The sequence below is a fragment of the Myodes glareolus genome, chromosome 9 (genome assembly GCF_982192425.1).
Source record: "Myodes glareolus chromosome 9, mMyoGla1.1, whole genome shotgun sequence".
In the NCBI taxonomy this organism is placed as follows: domain Eukaryota; kingdom Metazoa; phylum Chordata; class Mammalia; order Rodentia; family Cricetidae; genus Myodes; species Myodes glareolus.
In genome coordinates, this window is record NC_142034.1 from 97,783,001 (window position 1) to 97,801,761 (window position 18,761).

Here is an 18,761-nt window from a genome sequence, read left to right on the forward strand (position 1 = left end):
AGCCACACAGTCACCCACATTCAGAGGGCCTTAGTTTGGTCCTATGCAGGTTCCCCCGCTGTCAATCCAGAGTCAGTGAGCTCCCACTAGCTTGGGTCAGCTGTTTCTGTGAGTTTTTCCTGTAGAAGGAGACTGATCTTTTGTTTCTCAGTCTCCCAGCCCCAAATAATTACAGAAACTATATGAATTACAACACTGTTTGGCCTATTAATTCAGGCTTCTTATTAACTAACTCTTACATCTTAAATTAACCCATTTCTATTAATCTGTGTATCGCAACAAGACTGTGGTTTACCTTCAGCCAATAGCCTTTAAGATACCAGCCCACTTTGGGTGTGGTCTCATGTACATTTATAAATGCAGATGAAAAGTGTGTGCGGGCCTCTTGGCTGCTGGGGTCCGTTCCAGTTCCCAGAGCATGCAGAGGACTACAGATCACTACTCTTTCTGTGAGTTTATCTCTAAATAAACAAACCTTTGTTATACTCCATTCAGGGCTATGGTAGAACTCTTCTGTGCACCAACATTTCTCATCATGGTCTTTACACCTTAGCTCATATTATTACTCCTACCTCTCTTTGACTGCATTCTGGGAGCTCAGCCCAGTGCTTAGCTGTGGATCTCTGTGTCTGCTTCCATCAGTTACTGAATGAAAGTTCTATGATGACAAGTAAGGTAGTCATCAACCTGATTACAGGGGAAGGCCAGTTCAGGCATCCTCTCCACTATTGCTTAGATTCTTAGCTGGGGTCATTCTTTTGGATTCCTGGGAAATTCCCTAGTGCCAGATTTCTCACTAACCCCACAATGGCTCCCTCTATCAAGATATCTCTTTCCTTGTTCTCCCTCTCTATCCTTCCCCCAAATCAACCACCCCATTCTCTCATGCTCTCCTCCCCTTTTCCTTATCCCCTCTCATCTTTCACCCTCTGCTCTCTCCCTCATGCTCCCAGTTTACTGAGGAGATCTTGTCTATTTCCCCTTCCCAGTGGGATCCATGTTTGTCTCTCTTAGAGTCCTTGTTACTTGACTTCTCTGGGGTTACAGGGTGTAGGTTTGTTCTCCCTTGCTTTATGTCTAACATCCACTTGTCTCATATATTTTAATACTTGGTTTCCAGTTGATGGAGCTGCTTGGGAAGGCTTAGGAGGCATGACTTCAAAGGATGCATAGCACTGGGATGATCTTTGAAGTTACAAAACAAACCTCATGGGATTCCAGTGTTTCTTTCCTCACTCCCTCTTTCCTTCTCTCCTTGGTGGTCTGATGGTTGCAGATCAAGATGCTACCTCTCAACTGTTTCTTCCCTCTTACAGATTGGACTCTGGCCCTCTAAAACCATAGGCCAAATTAAACACCCCTCCCTTTTCTTTTGTTCTTTGAGACAGGATTTGTCTGTAGTTTTGAAGCCTGTCCTGGAACTAGCTCTTGTAGACCAGGCTGGCCTCGAACTCACAGAGATCCGCCTGCCTCTGCCTCCCCAGTGTTGGGATCAAAGGCGCACGCCACCACCAACCAGCAACATTTTCTCTTTATATGTTGCCTGCGTCATGTGTTTCATTACAGCAATAGAAAAGTCACTAAGACAAAAGTGGGTACCAGGAAGTGAGCTATTTCTGTGAGAGGTCTGGCCACACATGCTGTTTTTGGAGGAAGGTGGAAGACTCTGGACTGTGGACTAGGAAAATAGTTAAATGCTATAAACAAGACTTAATGGGCGATCTGAGTTGGAGTTTGGAGGACAGCAATGCTAAAAGCCATGTGGCTATGGAGGCCTAGTGCAAGAGGCTTTAGAAAAGAGTGACACAGGAAACTGGGGAGACACTCTCCATGAGGGGTGCTGTACTCAGACTTAATGCAGAGAGGAGGGGCTTGGTCCTGCTCCAAATTAATGTGTCAAACTATTGACCCCACCATGGGGGCCTTTACCTGTTGGGAGGATTGGATGGGGGTGGGCTGGGGGGCAGATGGTGTGGAGGGGAAGCAGTGGGGGAGAACCTTGGTTAGAATATAAAATTAATATAAAAAAATAAATGTTTAAAAAAGAAACTGGGTCGAGATCACAATGCAATAGTTTGGCAAAGAATATGACATTCGCTCTTGTCCAAAGAATTTACCTGAGGCTGAATTGAAAAACTTCTTTAGTGGAGGGGATTTGTTTTCTTCTCTTTCTCTTTCTTTCTTGGGGGGGGGGCTTGAGACAGAGTTTTTCTGTGTAGCCATGGCTGTCATGGAACTCATTATGTAGACCAGGCTGGCCTTAAACTAAGAGATCCGCCTGCTTTTGCCTCGCAAGTACTGTGATTAAAAGTGTGCACTGCCTGGCTTGTTGGAGATTTCAAGATGGCCTACTACTGACTCTACTGTTTAGTTATGGTAATCACTCTTATGCAGGTCTAGAATGAAAAAGAGCAAGTGGGACCAAAAAATCAAATCCTTGCTTTCAAAGTATAACCTAGCCTGCAGCAACAACACTGATTGGAGCTTGCAGGAACACAGAACCAGGGCTCAGCATGGCCCTGGTGGCCTTGTGCCTGGCCACATTTGTGTAACATTGGCTAACAGAGGGCACTAGGAGTGGCTCAGACCCCCATGAGGAGCCCCTGCCCAGGACTCAGACCTGGTGGCTCATTTTAGTATCCCAATTTATTCAAGTATTAGAAAATTCCTTTAGAGAGCAGGAGAACAAAAATAGAAAGTCTGTAAACATGGCGACTTCCTTCCTCCCCATCCCGTCTTATGAGGAGCTTATGTGACAGGTTGCAGAATTCTAGTTGGCAGTCTGGCAATGAGGCTACATAAGGGCGTACACCGTGGCTGAGCCGGGGGTAAGTCTTTCTACTCTACCCCTGTGCAGGTGGTCCAGGCGAGTTGACCACTCTTATCATGATTAGGCTACAGAATTTCATTTGCTAGTTGCTTCCTGGGAGTCTTTGGCAGTGGCGAGACCTCTGTGGGAGACAGGTCTCTGGGCAGCAGACACAGGCAGGCGGGGAAGCAGGTGCAGGCTCTCCAGAACTCTGCATTGCTGGGGTGGCATGAGCCACAGCGTGGGGACAGGTGGGTCATGGCCAGGCAAGGAGTGGAGCGTGCAGCATCCATGCCAGTGGCCTCACATCCCTCCCCATAAAACTGAGGAGCAGGGACAGCGTTTGGGGCATGCCATTGGCAGCCCAGGTCTCTGTCAGTCCTTGAAGGGGTTGCAAGTGTCTTCTGTCTGTTCCTTCTCTGCAGCCAGCAGCTCCCCGTTCATCTCCTGCAGCGGGTGGTACACATAGTCCCCGTCGAGGTGTCGGTTCCTCTCGGCCTTGGAGCCCAGGATCAAGCTCACATTGACTACAGTGCTGATCAGCAGCAGGACAACTAGGATGAGGGTAAGTACCAGCCACGTGGTCCTAGGACAGAAGGGACACTTGAGAGGGTGGCTGGGGAGCATTCTCGGGGCAGTCAGAAACCACTCGGGGAATGTTGGGCCCAGTGGCTTGGGTGGGAACTGGGCATACTGCAGACACATGCAGGAAATAAGAGAGGCATTTTCTGATGTTTTAAGGATGTTAAAAACATTTCAGGAGTTGGGGAAATAGCTCGTGACTGTCTTATAGACATGAAGACCCAAGTTGAATCACTAGAAGGTACTTTTTAAAAGCCAGGATCAATGGGACACACTGCCAACTGCACTGCTTGGAAGGTGGAGCTCCTGGGCCAGCTCGTCTAACCTAATCTTTGAGTTTCAGGCCGACGAAAAACAAGGTAGACAGCTACTAAGAATGTACACGTGCGTGCGCACGCACACACACTTCTAATGTGAACATTACTGCTGTTCAGATGTCACTAATGTATTTTTTTGAAGTACTGGGAGTTGAACCTAGAGCCTTGTGCATGCTAGGTAAATGTTGTACCACTGAGCTACAACCTTAGACCCCTTTTTACTTTTTTATGTTGCAACAGGGTCTCATTAAGTTGCCAGGGTTGGTCTTGAACTCGATCTGTAGCTCAAGCTGGCCTTGAGTTTACTGTCTTCCCACTGCAGCCTCCCAGAGTAGCTGGGATGACAGGCTTATGCCAGAAGGCCCAGCTCATGAATCTGTTTATTTATTTGGGGTCTTATGCAATCCCAGATTGGCCTTAGACTCCTGATGACCTTAGATTTCTGATTCTCCTGCTTCCACCTCCCAAGTGCTGGAATTAAAGGCATGGGCCAGTACACCTGGCCTAGAAAGGGCTGGGGATTATACCCAGAGCTTCTGGCATGCTAGTCAAACAACCTGCCAATTGAGCCACATCCACAGCCTCACAATCCTTCCCATGAGCCCTCTGGGGATGGAGTTGGAGATCCAGGAAGCAGCTAAAAGGAAGCAACAGCTACCCAAAGCCTCAACACATGGACGAATTCAAAAGTGAGGCGAATCCTATCTCTACAGCCTGGCTTCCGATTCTGAGTTGAGTCTCTATGGCCAGGGAGATCAAGCCCATAGTCTGGTCTGGGTCCTTCTCCCTTGCACTCACGGATGCCAGTCTCACCCATGCCTATCCTTGATCTCACAAAGTAGAGGATCATCTGCAACCTCTGGGCTTGGCTGGTGCCTGGATAGATGCCAAGCGTCATGGATGGGGTGTAGGGGCTCGCCTCTGCTGAAACGCCTACCTGGTGAAAAAGGCCAGCTCTCCTGCCCTTGGTGTGGCCTCCGTTGACTGGAGACACTGCTTCACTGTAAGACACCAGATAGAAGATGCAGAGTTTGGGGACAGTTTGCCTACCCCAGACCTGTCCCAAGGATTCCAGGAGGCCCTGTACCTTGTGAGACGCTGCAGTTGCCAGTCTGGGGGTCGCAGGGACACTGGTGATCACACTGGCAAGGACTCTGGCAACCTGGCCCATACCAGCCCAGAGGACACTCTGTGGAGAGGAAATGGTGGCAGACAGGTTTCACCTTAGAGGGCAGAGTCTATTGTTATTGAACAGCCTGGCTTCTGGATGTGTGCAGGGCCATGCTGAAAGAGATGTTCCCTGACCCCTGGGGTCAGCTCTCAAAGGTAACCCAGTTGCAAACAGGGTTGTGGTTTCAGTTTCTAGAGTGCTTGCCTGACATTCATGGGACCCTGGGTTTGATGTCCAGCACCCTATAAGCTGGGCATGGTGGGAGGTGGAAGCTGGAAGCAGCTGTTCAAGGCCAACCTTGGCTACATAGTGGGTTAGAAGACAGCCTGGGCTGCATTAGGACCCCATTTCAAATAAAAAAACAAGCTTATCACCTGACTTTAAGGGGGGGGGCTCTAGAGCTGATGACCATAAAAGAACGAAGAGACAGGGAATGGGAAGTGAGGGAATGGGAAGTGTGCCGAGGCTGACCCCAGAGTGACACCATCCACGCCTAGGAATACCAGGGGCTGCCTTCAAGGTGTTAAGGACTTTGGTGGATCTCCTTCAGAGCTGTGTCCTGACCACACCTTGTTTTTTGCTGTTGGTCTTTGGAATTGAGTGGACAGTGCTGAAATCCAGGCTCCTACTTGGTGGGAATTTTTCAGCAAATTCAGGGAGGACATAAAGAGATTTGCATGTGAAGTGAGAAGGGGCTCTGAAGGCGACTTCCAGGCCAGCAAGAGGAACGAAGGCATTGCAACAGCTGCATGTCGCCAGGCCACCCTCTCCAGGAGCTTTTGCAGGCCACTGCAGCGCTCACCTTCACTGCAGTTGGATCCCATCCATCCAGCATCACAGCGGCAGCCAGCTGCAAAAGACCACAGAGGCCAGGTGAGGGCAGAGGCAGGCCTGGCGTGAGAGAACTGGGGTCCCACCAGAGCGCCACCCTCCTCGTGGGCTCCCCACTCACTCTCTGTGCACAGCCCATGCTGGCTGCAGTTGGAGGGGCCACAGTCTAGCTCGTTGCAGGCGGCACCCCGCCAGAAGCGGCTGGTGCATTCACAGCGGCCATCCACACAGGTCCCGTGGCCACTGCAGTTGGGCGGCTGGCAGTGGGGTTCATGCACACATACCACGGTGGACACACGGCGAGGACAGCGCCACATGTTGTCCTGGCTGTGGGGGATTCATTGTGAGGAGAGGTCTTGGCCTTGGTGCTGGCCTCTTAAGTCTCTGCGGCAGCCTATGGAGGCTGCTCCAGCTTGCTTCCATCTCCATCCTGACCCTTGTGCTCCTGCATGTGTACGTATGTTCGCGCACACACTAGGGGATGCACATGAGCGTGTGCATATGGAGTCAGGACAACCTTAGGTACCCAGCATTTATTTTATTCATTTTGTTGGTATCTCTCTGGCCTGGACCTTGCTAAGTAGGCTAGGCTGGCCGGCCTGAGTGTCAGGTCTACCTGTCTCCTCCTCCAAACACCGGGATTGCAAGCATGTGCCGCTGACATCTGGCTTTTAAATGTGGGCTCTGGAGCTTGAACTCAGGTCCTCTGCTTGCAAGACAAATCTTTCTCCTGTTGAGCAGTAGCTCCAGCCTCTTGTTGGGCCATTTACAGGCTCTCCATCTTGCATACACTGTGCCTTCTGGCAGAGGGCTCGCTCACTGCTGGCCAGCCATGGCCTCGGCTCCTACTTCACTATCCTGACCACTGTCCCAGGTTTCTGCAGCACACTGAGGAAAGAGAACTTGGCTCACAGCCAGGCAGTGGTGGCACACACCTTTAATTTCAGCACTTGGAAGACAGAGGCAGGTGGATCTCTGTGAGTTTGAGGTCAGCCTGGTCTACAGAGTGAGTTCCAGGACAGTCAGGGCTGTTACACGAGAAAACCTATCTCGAAAGACAAGACAACACACAAAAAAAGCGATCTTGGCTCTTCTGTTCACCTTTGGAGACCCAGGGCCTGGCATAGAGCAGGTTTCAATATTGACTGATTGAGACAGCTGAAGATAGGTCAGGGCTTCCACTCTCACCAAGGTGGCTGAGGTGCTCTTACCAGTGATCCGAAGGGTAACTGGCCAGGCTCCCGTTGAGCACAAAGGTGGCAGAACCACCTCCATCCAGGTTGATGGCATTGACCACATCTTGTTTCAGCAGGAACTCCGCCATCTCCCATAGGTTGATGCTGTGCAGAGGGGGTGTACAGCTGAGCCCCCACGGGCTCTGGCTTCACCATCTCCCTTCGGTCAGCAGGTAAATACTATCACCCTATTGGGGCAGGTGAAACTTCTAGAATGGCTCAGGGCTGTCTTGTCCCACCCACTGCCCAGAAACTATCAGAAGGTGGGGTCAACTGAGCACAGACATCCCCGAGGATTCCTGGGACTCACCCACGCTGCTCCGTCTGTCCATCTGCATGGAAGAGTACGAGCTGCCCCTTACGGTCATGACCCACAGCTGTCCTGGCCGATATCACGTTCACAAATTTGCTAAAAGAACCTGAAGGAGAAGAGGCCTGGCTGGTTACCCAGACCTCCAGGGTCCAGGGGACCCTCTGTGCTCTTCAACTTTCTTTTGACGGTGCTCGGGAAGGAACCCAGCACCTTATGTATGCAAGGCAAGTACTGGATCACTGAGGCACACCCCAACTCCACCTTCCGTGAGCCTCCATGACACAGACAGAAGACTCTTCAAATGACCTCAGTCTCCATTAGAAACTTCCATGTTGGTAGAACAAAACACACAGGACATGCATGAAGCCCTGGCCCAGTTTCTGTGGTTCCCCCTCACCTAGCAGCTGCTTTCTGCCTTAGGGCCTTCACTCTGCACTCTCAGAACTGTATGCCTCTGCCCTGAGTTCTTCTGACAGCTTGTTCTTTAGATCCAAGACAGTCTCCCCAGTCATCCCCCACCCCCGCCACTCTCTACCCTGAAATAGCAGAGACTCTCAGGAAAAAGCATCCTCTCTCACACCAGCACTCTGCACTCTGGAGGTGTGCACGCATGTGTGTTCGCATGTGCACACACCTATGAGGGGGCAGAGGACAGCTTTGGGTGTTGCTCCTCGAATGCTTTGTACTTTCCGTTTGAGATAGGGTCTCACCATGTAGGTTAGGTTATCTGGCTGTTCTGAGACCCACCCATCTCCACCTCCCAGCTCACTCTCCCTGGGACTGCAAGCATGCACCCTGGCATTTGACCTTTTATGTCTTTTCTGGGACCCGAACTCAGGCTCTCACGCTTTCAAGGCAAACATTTTACTGCCCAAGCCAACTCACCAGCCACACCCAAGTGGCTCTTAGGACTTAACCGGTGGGTCCTGAGTGGGAGCTCTAAGGCTGTGGGCTCTTGGTTCTGCCTTTGTGACAAGCTCCACGGCTGTGCGGAGGCCACCATCCCACAGATCTGCAGAACTTTTCTCGTACCTGTGCACCTGTTCCCCACCAGTCCCCTTTCTCCTTCTTTCTCTTTTGGCACTTACCAACTCTTTCCAGCTTATTGCCAAATATTTCCCTTCTAAGGAAGACTGAAGTCCTACGACTCCCGCCATAGCTGTTCAGTAAATGTTCGGGAACACTGAAGAGTAGCCTACTGACACTGTTCCCAGGTCTCAAGAAAGCTGGTGCTAGGACCAGGAAGGTGGCTCAGAGGGTAAAGGTGCCTCTTGTCACACTTGACAGCCTGAGTTCAACACTCAGGACTCACACAATGGAAGGCGAGAGTTGTCCTCTGACCTTCCCCACATACTACGGCACGTGTCCCCCTCACAAAGTAAATAAATCAAAACATAATAACAATAAAAAAGAAAGCACTACAGCTGCCTCCCTTCCTGACCTGTCTCCTGCGTCTCATCACACTCGATGGCTTGGCTCTCGTTGATGTAGATGCTTCCGTTGCGGACGAGCCACACAACTCCACTCAGCAGCTGCATGAATGGATTCACGGTGTCCAGGACCTCCTCCTCAGATAGGTACCTGGAAGCAGGAAGGCAGGAGGCTCACTCACGGGCAGGAACAACTCCAGGTTTTTCTGTCATTTTCTTAATTCATTCACTAATTAGCGGCTGTTAGACTCTGCTGTCCTGGATGCTTAAGCAAAAGTCAAACAGCCAATCAGACAAAGCCTTATGTCAGCACCAGTGGTCTAGAACACTCCATAGAGATTTCGAGGCAGTCACGCAAAAACTGCACCAATTGCTCGGGTTTCTGGAGGCCTCAGTCAGGGCTGTTTGAAACAGTTTGTGCCAAAGTTTTTGCTGGGTGACCCTGTAATCATTTCTACCTAGGTCAAAGGGAGAAGGTATCCCCTGGTAGCCTAGCAGGACTAAAGGGCGCCAAAGAGGCAAGGTTGTGACTGACGCAAAGGCAAGCTTTTATTCGCGTGCTAGGTGTGCTGTGACTGGTGCAGACACTCTCCTCTGAATGTGCAAGAGGTTTTCAGTTGAGTTGGGGAGTGAGCTAGAAGATACTCTCTTGTGCTGCCTCCCCTGTGCGTCTACATTAGACACCATGAAAGAATCTTCTTCTCTTGCCATCTTCAGTAACATGTACCGACCTGATAACACAATGAAGTAGCACTGCCAGAAGGCGGTGGCGCACTCCTTTAATCCCCATACTCGGGAGGCAGAGGCAGGTGGATCTCTGAGTTTGAGGCCAGCCTGGTCTACAAGAGCTAGTTCCAAAACAGGATTGTTACACAGAGAAACCCTGTCTTGAAAAACCAACCAACCAAAAAAGGAAGAAGTAGCACTGAGCTACAAACGGACAGAAGAGGCAACTGCTTGGCAGCTAACAAGTAGGGAGATGGACTGCAAAGATAGCTCAGTGGGTAAAAACCTTTTCACCCAAGCATGAGGACTCGAGTTTAGATCCCCAGCACCCATGTAAAAGTGGGGTGAGGCAGCAAACATCTGTAATCCTAGCGCTGGGGATGGACTAGGGAAATAAGAGGCCAGGTGGGGTTTGCTGGCCAACCAGGTTAATTGAATCGGTGAGCTCCAGATTCAGACTTTTTATCAGCAAATAAGAGAACAAGAGAAGCCACTTGAAATCAAACTCTGGCCTCCACACATTGGCCCAGATGCACACATTCAAAAAAAAAAAAAAAAAAAAAAAAAAAAAGGAGGTGAGTGGTGGACCATCATAGAAAGAGCAGGAGGGGTAACTGAGACAGAGGAGGCCACGGCAATAAGATATCTGAACAGTCTGAAAGGCAAGCCCAAGAGGTGAACAAGAGAGACAGTGGAAGAGTGGAGAGGATGAAACACTGAGGTTGAAGGACAGAGTCAGGGAAGAGAAACTGCAGGCGCTGGTCACTGGAAGAACTTTTAGGGTCTCTGACAACCAAAGACCAACAGTTGTGGCCCTGGCTGCTAATGAAGGATGAAGATCGAGAGGCCTGGGCAGGCCCAGAAACTGCAACCAGGGGCTGCTAAGAACTGGGGAAAGCCCACTTTCCAGCCTTAGCAAGAACTGTTCATCTCGTAAGAGAGCTTGGACACTAGATGGTGCAATCTTCTACTCCTGCCTGCCTGCTGCCACTTCTGGTTGCTGTCAAATTTCAGTGGTACAGAAACTGTCAAAGAGGTCACTCGACAAGCTTCTTGCCTACCCACGATTTCTATCCGGGATAGCAAAAGGCCTCCAGCTAGCTGTCTGGGACTTCTCCATAAACTCTATATTATTTCCAATTGGTTCCATGGCTTCGCTGAACATGAAATGTTTGTTTTCTCTATTCCTAGGGAAAGTTCACTAAGGCACAAACTGTGCGTTCAGGCTCATGGTCGCCTACCCAGGATCCAACACACGGCCTGATCACAGGAGCAAGCGTTCAGTGACACACGAGTAAACTTCAAAGAAGCTGTCAGCGTCTCCATTCTTAAGGTGAATAATGGGAAGCTTGGTTAGGTAATCTGGGCACGGAGGGGTGGCTCTAAAGCACATCGGGGAGACCTTCTGCCCTCGACAGCCCCGGGGCTCCCCACCTCCTCACCCGGTGACCAAAGTCCCGTCGCGGCGGATCCCGAACTGCGCGTTCTGCAGCCCCCCGGAACTGCTCACCAGCCGCCCGTCGCTCACCACGTTCCCCAAGCACTCGCCGGTGCCCATGCGGAAGAAGCCACCGTTCTGGGCGACGAGGCAACCGGCCGGGATGGCTGTGTCCTCCACAGTGGAGCGGCGCTTCTGGGCGCAGCCTCCGGGTCCCCCGGGCTCCAGCACCGAGAAAGTGCTCAGAGGCGCGGCGACCCGTGTCAGGTGGCCGGCCACCGCGCGGCCCCCGAAGTGCGACACAAAAGTGCGCACGGCGGCGCGATGGCCCGCGCCAGGGGTCGCGGGCGGCGGAGGCCAGCTCTCGTGCTCGCGGCTGCCGGCGCGCACCCGGGCGCAGTCCCGCGAGGGACGTGTGCGCGCGAGTGGGTAAGGCAGCAGCAGGTCATCGTCGCGGGAAACCCTGCGGGGGACGGGGCGATCGTGAGCTCGAGGGGGGGCTGTGCCCGAGGGCACGCAGAATAGGGGCACCCCAGCAGGCCGGCCCGGCAGCTGCACTCACCCCGAGCCCAGGCTGCACCACGCCACTCCAAGCAAGCCGAGCAGCGAGGACAGGAAGAGCAGCCTGCGCCTCCTGGGCGCCGCCATATTGGATTGGGGCTCCGGTCACGTGGGCCCGCCCCACGTGACTCCAGGCTAGCTGGTAGGTGCTTCCAAATTCCAAAGGCCTAAATACCTTCCTGTTTTACTCCTCCAAATTCCATCAGGGAGGGTAAGGCTGGAAGGGCGATAGGTAATTTTTAATATTTATTTGTTTATGGTTTTTTTCCAAGAGAGGGAACAGCTCTGGCTGTCCTGAAACTCGCTCTCTAGATCAGGTTGGTCTCGAACTCACAGAGATCCTCCTGCCTCTGCCTTCGGAATGCTGTCATTAAAGGCGGGGGTCACCCCTACCCGGCAACTTTTTATTTTTATATGCTGTCAAACTTAGAAAAGAATCAAAAACTCAAGAATGGGGCCTGGGACTGTGTAAACTGGTATAGTGCTTGCTTACTGTGCTCAAATCTCTAGGTTCCAAAGCGGAAATGGTGGTTTAAGCCGTAATCCCAGCATTCTGGAGAGGGAGGCAGGACAATCAGAAATTCAGGGTCATCCTTGACTACCTGACCAGTTTGAGACCAGTCAGGGCTACATGAGAGTTTGTCTTAGGAACAAGAAAAAAAAATGTAAGAAAGAATATTGGTTCGTGGAGCTAGAGAGATGGCTCAGTGGTTAAGAGTACTGACTGCTCTTCCAGAGGACTGGGATTGGACTTTCAACAACCACGTGGTGACTCACAAAAGTCTGTAACTCCAGTTCCAAAGGATCTAACACTCTCTTCAAGCCTCCACAGGCACCAGGCATGTAAGCAAAACACCTATACATATGGAATTTTAAAAATTAAAAAAGTGAGATTTCTTTTAGATGTTTTTTGTTTGTTTGTTTGTTTTGTTTTTCGAGACAGTGTTTCTCTGTAGCTTTGGAGCCTGTTCTGGAACTAGCTCTTGTAGACCAGGTCTGGAACTCACAGAGATCTCTGCCTCCCGAGTATTGGGATTATGCGCCACCATTGCCTGGCTAGATGTGTTTTTAAAAAGTACATGAGCTCATCAAAGAGGTAACATTGTGTCTCTTTAGTGCTGAGTAGGCGAACAGACCTTTCTAAGGTGTTCCTGCCTCCCAGAGGGGTAGCGTTGCCAGGTGAGTGACCCACCTGACTGGATTATCTCTTTTGTGTTTTGGGTAGCTTGGTTTATTTTTGTTTTTGTTTTTGAGACAGGGTCTCCTTATTGTAGGCAGGCTGGCTTGAAATTCTATGTAGACTGGTCTATGCTCTGGTGGAACTCCACCCCAACCCCCGGCATCCATAATCCCAAAGAGTCTGGAATGTTCTAGTGGAAGCTCCACCTCAATCCCCCTTCCCCATCTCTCCTCAAACCCTGCCTCACCTCAGACAGCCTGCCAAATAAGGTCCCTCCCTAGAGATAGTCAAGGCCACTCCCATAGGACATTTACCCCCACCCCCCAAAAAAAACCAGACAGGTGGTTTTTCGATCTCTCTTCCCCAGCTTCTCTTTGGGGGGCTGGAAAATCATCCGGGATTTTTTTTTTACTCATTAAACCTGGGCTTTTTCTAATTTGGTTTGATTTGGTCTGATTTGGATTGCTGCATCATCGGAGAGACTTATTGGGGTGCAGAAACTTACTGGTCTAGATTCTCTTGCTTCTGCTTCATCTCCAAGTGATGAGATTAAAGGCACAGGTCACCAAGCCTGGCTCTGGACCTATCTCGACATGATAGATCTCCACCCATACCAGAGATTTCTTCTTCTTGAAACCAGTTTTCCTTTAGCTGGCCTCTGGGATGTCGGAATGATTGGTGAGATGACTCAGCAGGTAGAAAGAATTACTTGCTGGGGGGCTGGAGAGATGGCTCAGAGGTTAAGAGTGCTGGCTGCTCTTCCAGAGGTCCTGAGTTCAATTCCCAACAACCATATGGTGGCTCACAACCATCTGTAATTCAGTCTGTTTTTCTCTTCTGACATGCAGGCAGAACACCTTATACATAATAAATAAATTAATTAAAAAAATAATTACTTGCTGTGTGACCTGAGTTAATGCCTGGACCCATATAAGAGAGGAAGGAAAGAATCGACTCTAGAAAGTTGTCCTCTGACCTCCACATGTGCACCGTGGCTTACATACCCACCCACATCACACATACATTGTAATAACTAACTCACGATCTCTAGGTGTCAAGTGTAGTATGTTAAAGCAAGTCCTGTGCCTGGGACCCTCCTGGCCAAGGCCATGATGTCACCTGGAAGCACGGTTTATTTTGTATTGCTGCCTTCACACTTTCTTTCAGATGTTGCTTTTCTTGGGGCTTCTTCTCCCAGGGCAGTGACCAAGACAAGGTCTGGTGCCTGACCTCAGGAGGCATTGCAAGTCTAAGAGGTGCCACTGGGATTTAAGCAGTTCTAGCCCCTTTCTGTCCATAGTGAGCAATGTGTGTGCTTGAACCCTAGCTTCCCTGAGCCATGCTTCTGAGGGCTGGTGATCTGAGGGATCATGCTCCCTCCCAAAATTCACGTTCTTTGCAAGACCTCAGAATGGGTTATTTGTGTGTCTGATGTTTTTTAGACATAATTAGTTCATGTGAGGTCCTCCTAGAGCTAAGCTGGTGCATGGCACACCTAGTCTGACTGCTGTGCCGAAAAGAGACAGATAGTACACACGGAGGAAGCAAGGCTGGAGTGGGGCATCCTCAAGCCAAGAGATGACTAAGATGCTCAACATCCCTAGGTGCTCAGAGGCTTGCAGCAGTCCCTGGGCTGTGGTCTGAACTCACATGCTTCTCCCGAGATTTCAGAGAGAGCCTGGATGGCTGACATGATGATTCTTCAAAGCTCATACAGTCAGGGCCCTCAAATGGCTCTTCGCAATGACTGTGAGGTCTGAAGTAGCCACTCCAGTGAGCACTGTTCGTAGAGACTGCTCTTCTGGGGGATGCAGTTTTAAATGGTCTGCTTGGAGGTGGAGGGACCTCCACCGTTCTTTACTTTGGGCTGCTAAAGGCAGTTGGCCAGCAAGCCAGGCCTGCCAGCATTTCCCCCTTCCTCCAAAAGTACTTTATTCACTCCGACCACCAGGAGTGGGCCGCTGCCATGGCAGGTTCTGATTTTGGTGTTATCTGTTTCAATGCCTGCTCCTCTCTTGAAGGTGCTGTTTAAGCTGGGCTGACAGCTGAGCCAGGGATGCCCTCCTCAGCTGGAGATAGCTCTGCCCATGTCCTTGACTGAGTTCTGTCATCGTTTGTGTGTTCAGTGGTGTGCACAACTTTTCCTGGGGGAACGAGAGTAAATATCTGTTTATCTCAGAGCACCAACAACGGAGTGCAGGAACAGTTCCTTCCAGATCCAGCCTGGTGGAGCCAGTGAGTTTATTGGGGTTCCTTATAGAGGCATGGGTGACGGTTTGTGCGGAGGAACATGGGTAACTCAGAGATAGCTGCAGCAACTGAAAGGCTTCCCCACCATGGGCGCTGACTCACAGAACCTCACACAGAGAAACCCTGTCAAAAAAACAAAACCCAAGAAACCAAAATCAAAACAAAAAAGACCAAGCTATACATTAGCAACAAGCCCCATCTCATCATTTTTGGGATGTCTTCCTTTGTTCATGACTTCAGCTGCTGCAGGCGTATGGTGTGTTGGAGGCAGGGTGAGACCAGCACTAAGCAAGGAAAGCATCAGGGTTTTTTTTGTTTGCTTGTTTTTTTGTTTTGGTTTTAGCTTTCTGGGGTTGAGTGAAGTCTGGCATCTGCCTGCCGCTGCCAGGCACAGTTGCCCTCTTGTGCACACATTCTGCCTCAGCTTGGCAGGCTGTGGGTCGTGGGTGAGCCCAGGAACTGCAGAGCTCCTCCTGCTGCCGCTCCTCTTGTGGAACAGCCTGGCCTTGTGGTTAGTCTGGGCCCTCTGATAAAGCTGGGGGATGGTCAGCGTGTGAGCTGGAGGGGAAAGCACAGGAAGGAGCATAAAAATGTTAAGTCTAGATTCTACCTGTGGGAGAAGCAGGCAGTGTTTGTCTTTCTCAGTCTGGCTTATTTCTCTTAAGTGGTGATCTCTTGTACTGTCCACTTTTCTACAAAGGGCATAATTCTTCCTTCACGGCCGAAGAGAACTCCACTGTGTACACGCACCACATTTCCCTCATTACCTGCTGACGGGCATCTAGACCGATGCCTATCTTGGCCGCTGAGAACAGTGCTATGGTAACATGGATCATCAGATATCTCTGTGCTGTGCTGACTTAGCTTTTCGGGTAAGTACCCAGGAATCGTGAGTCATATGGTAGATCTATTTTGTTGTTTTTTTTTTTAATTTAATTTTACTTTGTTGTATTTTTTTTTCAGAAACAGGTTGAAGGGCTCTAGCAGGCCAGAGGATGGCAAACATGACTGTGGCAGGCCTTGTCCTTTCCAGATTCTCTCTGCCTTGCTGAAAACCATTAGATTACATTCCTAAAGCTAGCTACCAAGGGTCTATTCTTTTACTGGCCACCTCTTCCTCCTGAAGCTGACTACCAAGGTCCAGCTCTCAAAGTATTGAAGTCCCGCAATCAGAAGTCCCCGCTGACTCACCTAATTCGTGTGCCCAGTCAAAATCAACCAGCACATCCTAACATGAGGTTTCCCTCTCTCCCTTTATAAACTTCAGTTTGCCTACAGGCCAAATCTGTCTCCGCTCTATCCAGAGGCAGTCCTTTGTCCCTCTGGGGCAAATACCCCTTCTCCTTCTCCCTTGTCTTTTTCCTTTCTGCATCCTCTATCTCCTGTATTTGTCTCCTAGTCCCTGCCCATTGTCCCTCTGAAGCAAATAAATTTCCTTTGTGCTAAGAACTTGGTCTTGGGGTGTCTTGTGATAATACTGGTTCTTTTATGGGGACTAGCTATGTAGCCCTGGCTAGCCTGTAAATCACTATGTAACCCAGGCTAGCCTTGAACCCACAGAGATCCTGCTGCTTCTGCCTTCCAAGTGGCCGGATTAAAGGCATGCCGATTTTTAGTTCTTTAAAATTATATTTGTTTTTTATGTGTGTGCATTTATGTGCATGTGTGCTCACATGTGTACCACATAGTATACATGTGAAGGTCAGAGGACATCTTTCAGGTGTCAGTTGTCTCCTTCCCCTCTGTGGGTCCTGGGAATAGAACTCTGGTCGTCAGTCTTGGCAGAAAGCACGTTTGCCCACTGAGCTGTGGGTATTTGGTTTCTGGAGGTTCTGTATGTTGATTTCCACAGTGGCTGTGCTAGCTCACATCTCTGCCAGCAGAAAATATGGGTTCTTTTGTCTCGCCTTCTCACCAACATTTGTTGGGATCCCTGGGTGACAGCCACTCTGACTCAGGTGAGACAGACTCTAGGTGTTTCTTGTCTCCTGGAACCTAGTCTACCCTTGTGTTCCTGATCCTTCTCCAAAGTGCTGGGATCACAGGTATGTGTCACCATGCCTGCTCTTAACATGATGCTGGAGAGTGAACTCAGCGCCTTAGGCCCTATCAGCTACTACATCCCCAGCCCTCAGTGCGGTGCTAGTTGTGGCTTCCAAGAGGCTCCCTGACCTATCAGCATAGGCTCTCCTACCTTCTTCCAGCCCTGGTTTAGTAACTTAAGCTTTGAGACCACATCGCTGTCCAGCTCAGTCACTGATCTAGCTCAGATTCAGGAAGGATGAGGTGGGTGTAATTCTTCTCTAATCCATTTATGTGCAACTGACTTCTCCAAAACCTGAGAGCCTGTCTCGGTAACTTTGTGTTGATGAAATAATGCAAAGGAAATCTCCCAAGGCCAATAAGGATTAAGTTCTGGCTCCTGAGTCCCTAAGAAGACAACAGCCTCAGAAGCATGTCAAACTTGCCAGCAATCCCAGGCACCGTTCCTGTTCCGGGCCTGACAACTTAAGAGGGATTATGGTAAAATGTCCTGGGGACAGTGGGGAAAGATTAGGTGAAGAGAGATTTAAAAGATCAGTCCCACAACCCCACCACTGGTTTATAGGTGAGCACAGGAACAAGTGCACAAGGAACAATACATTAGGTTATTTATTTAACTAAAAATTTTAATAATTTATCTCTTCTTTAAAATTTTTATTTAGCAGTGTGCCTGTGTGTGCACTCTCGGACGTGTGGATGCTAAAGGGCAGCTTTCAGGAGTTGCTTCTAGCTTCTTTCTTGTTGATGCACGGTCTTTTTCATTTCTGTTCCTATGCTATCTAGTCTAGTTGGCCACTGGACTTTTAGGAGAGTCTACGTCTCTGACTCCTGTCTCCAGGTAGGAGTGCTGGAATTGCAGATATGCACCATCCCAGCTGTGTGCAGGGGTGTGTAGGTTAGTGTGTGCACGCCAAGCACAGGTGTGAGGGTCAGATGATGGTTTGAGGGAATGGGCCCTCTGCTACCGTAGAATGGTCCTCGGGATCAAATTCAGGCAAGTATCTTTACCTGGTAAATCATCTTGTAGATCCCACATCTGTTCATTTTTGAGACAAGATCTAGCTAAATAGGGCTAGCATGGAACTCAGCGATCAACCTGTCTCTCTGCCTCCCAAGTGCTAGAACTAAAGACATGCACCATCAGGCCCCATCCATATCTGTTTTTTTGTTTGTTTGTTTGTTTTTAATGGAAGGATTGAAATTGGGTTGTCAGGCGTGCATAACTAGTTCCCTTTTGGCTTTTTGAGATATGGTCTCAAGTAGTACAGGCTAGTCTTAAACTCAGTGTGTAGCCAAGGATGACCTAAGGCTCTTGCTCCTCTTTCCTCCACCTCCCAAGTGCTGGGATTTCAGGTGTGTGCCACCATGCTTGGCTGACTAGACAAGGGACATGTTAATTCCCAGGCTCCGGTGTGGCTCAGCTGTCACCTAAGGATATCAGCAGTCTTTTCCACTCATGGCAAAGCAGGGCAGTGGGGTCAAAGCACCCTCAGGATTAAGACTGAGTTGGGAGCTTGTCTTCTGCTCTTGAACCTGGTGCAAGCAGTGTTTACAGTGTGCCATCATTCCTACAGATGGTACTGAACCCTAGCAATGTCCTGGAAGATCTTCTCTTAAATGCTAAAACATTTAGATACCTTCCTGAGCCAGAAGAGAGGAAGAACCGAGACAGGGAACTGCTCCAGGAAGCCAGCCGCCCCTGCTGATGCGTTGGGACCCTCCCCTCAGTCTGTGACGTTCTGACCTCATAACCCCAGATGACGCTTGCTTGGCCCTTATTGCGACAGGCAGTTTTTGACATCATCTTCATGCCGTGAACGTCATACTGAGGTAGGTGATGTCATCATCCTTATGTTACAGGAGGGGAAACTGAGT

The 18,761-nt window shown here is 49.9% G+C and overlaps 1 protein-coding gene and 1 long non-coding RNA gene across 5 annotated transcripts; one reads left to right on the forward strand and one right to left on the reverse strand.

Moving 5' to 3' along the window:
- Positions 1 to 2,628: 2,628 nt before the first annotated feature.
- Nagpa (N-acetylglucosamine-1-phosphodiester alpha-N-acetylglucosaminidase) lies at positions 2,629 to 11,517 on the reverse strand. The gene is made up of 10 exons (XM_085694620.1): positions 11,415 to 11,517; positions 10,857 to 11,315; positions 8,700 to 8,839; positions 7,256 to 7,364; positions 6,922 to 7,050; positions 5,832 to 6,037; positions 5,682 to 5,729; positions 4,796 to 4,897; positions 4,646 to 4,709; positions 2,629 to 3,395 (listed from the first exon to the last, which is right to left on the reverse strand). The coding sequence occupies exons 1-10, from the start codon at positions 11,498 to 11,500 to the stop codon at positions 3,185 to 3,187; spliced, it is 1,554 nt and encodes a 517-aa protein (XP_085550746.1). The 5' UTR covers positions 11,501 to 11,517; the 3' UTR covers positions 2,629 to 3,184.
- LOC146892823 (uncharacterized) lies at positions 11,435 to 16,292 on the forward strand. 4 transcript variants are annotated; one of them, XR_015003487.1, is made up of 3 exons: positions 11,435 to 11,555; positions 15,544 to 15,715; positions 15,807 to 16,292. It is a non-coding gene; the product is annotated as an uncharacterized LOC146892823 (long non-coding RNA). The 4 variants fall into 4 exon arrangements; XR_015003489.1 differs by lacking the exon at positions 11,435 to 11,555 and adding an exon at positions 11,588 to 12,256; XR_015003488.2 differs by lacking the exon at positions 11,435 to 11,555 and adding an exon at positions 14,545 to 14,828.
- The last annotated feature ends 2,469 nt before the right edge of the window (positions 16,293 to 18,761 follow it).

Excerpts from the sequence above, each read along its gene's own strand:
- Nagpa (XM_085694620.1), bottom strand. The coding sequence starts at position 11,500 with ATGGCGGCGCCCAGGAGGCGCAGGCTGCTCTTCCTGTCCTCGCTGCTC. Across the intron at positions 11,316-11,414 it reads TGGTGCAGCCTGGGCTCGGG|GGTTTCCCGCGACGATGACC; the intron begins GTGAGTGCAGCT and ends CGTCCCCCGCAG. Across the intron at positions 8,840-10,856 it reads GACGGGACTTTGGTCACCGG|GTACCTATCTGAGGAGGAGG; the intron begins GTGAGGAGGTGG and ends TCCTGCTTCCAG.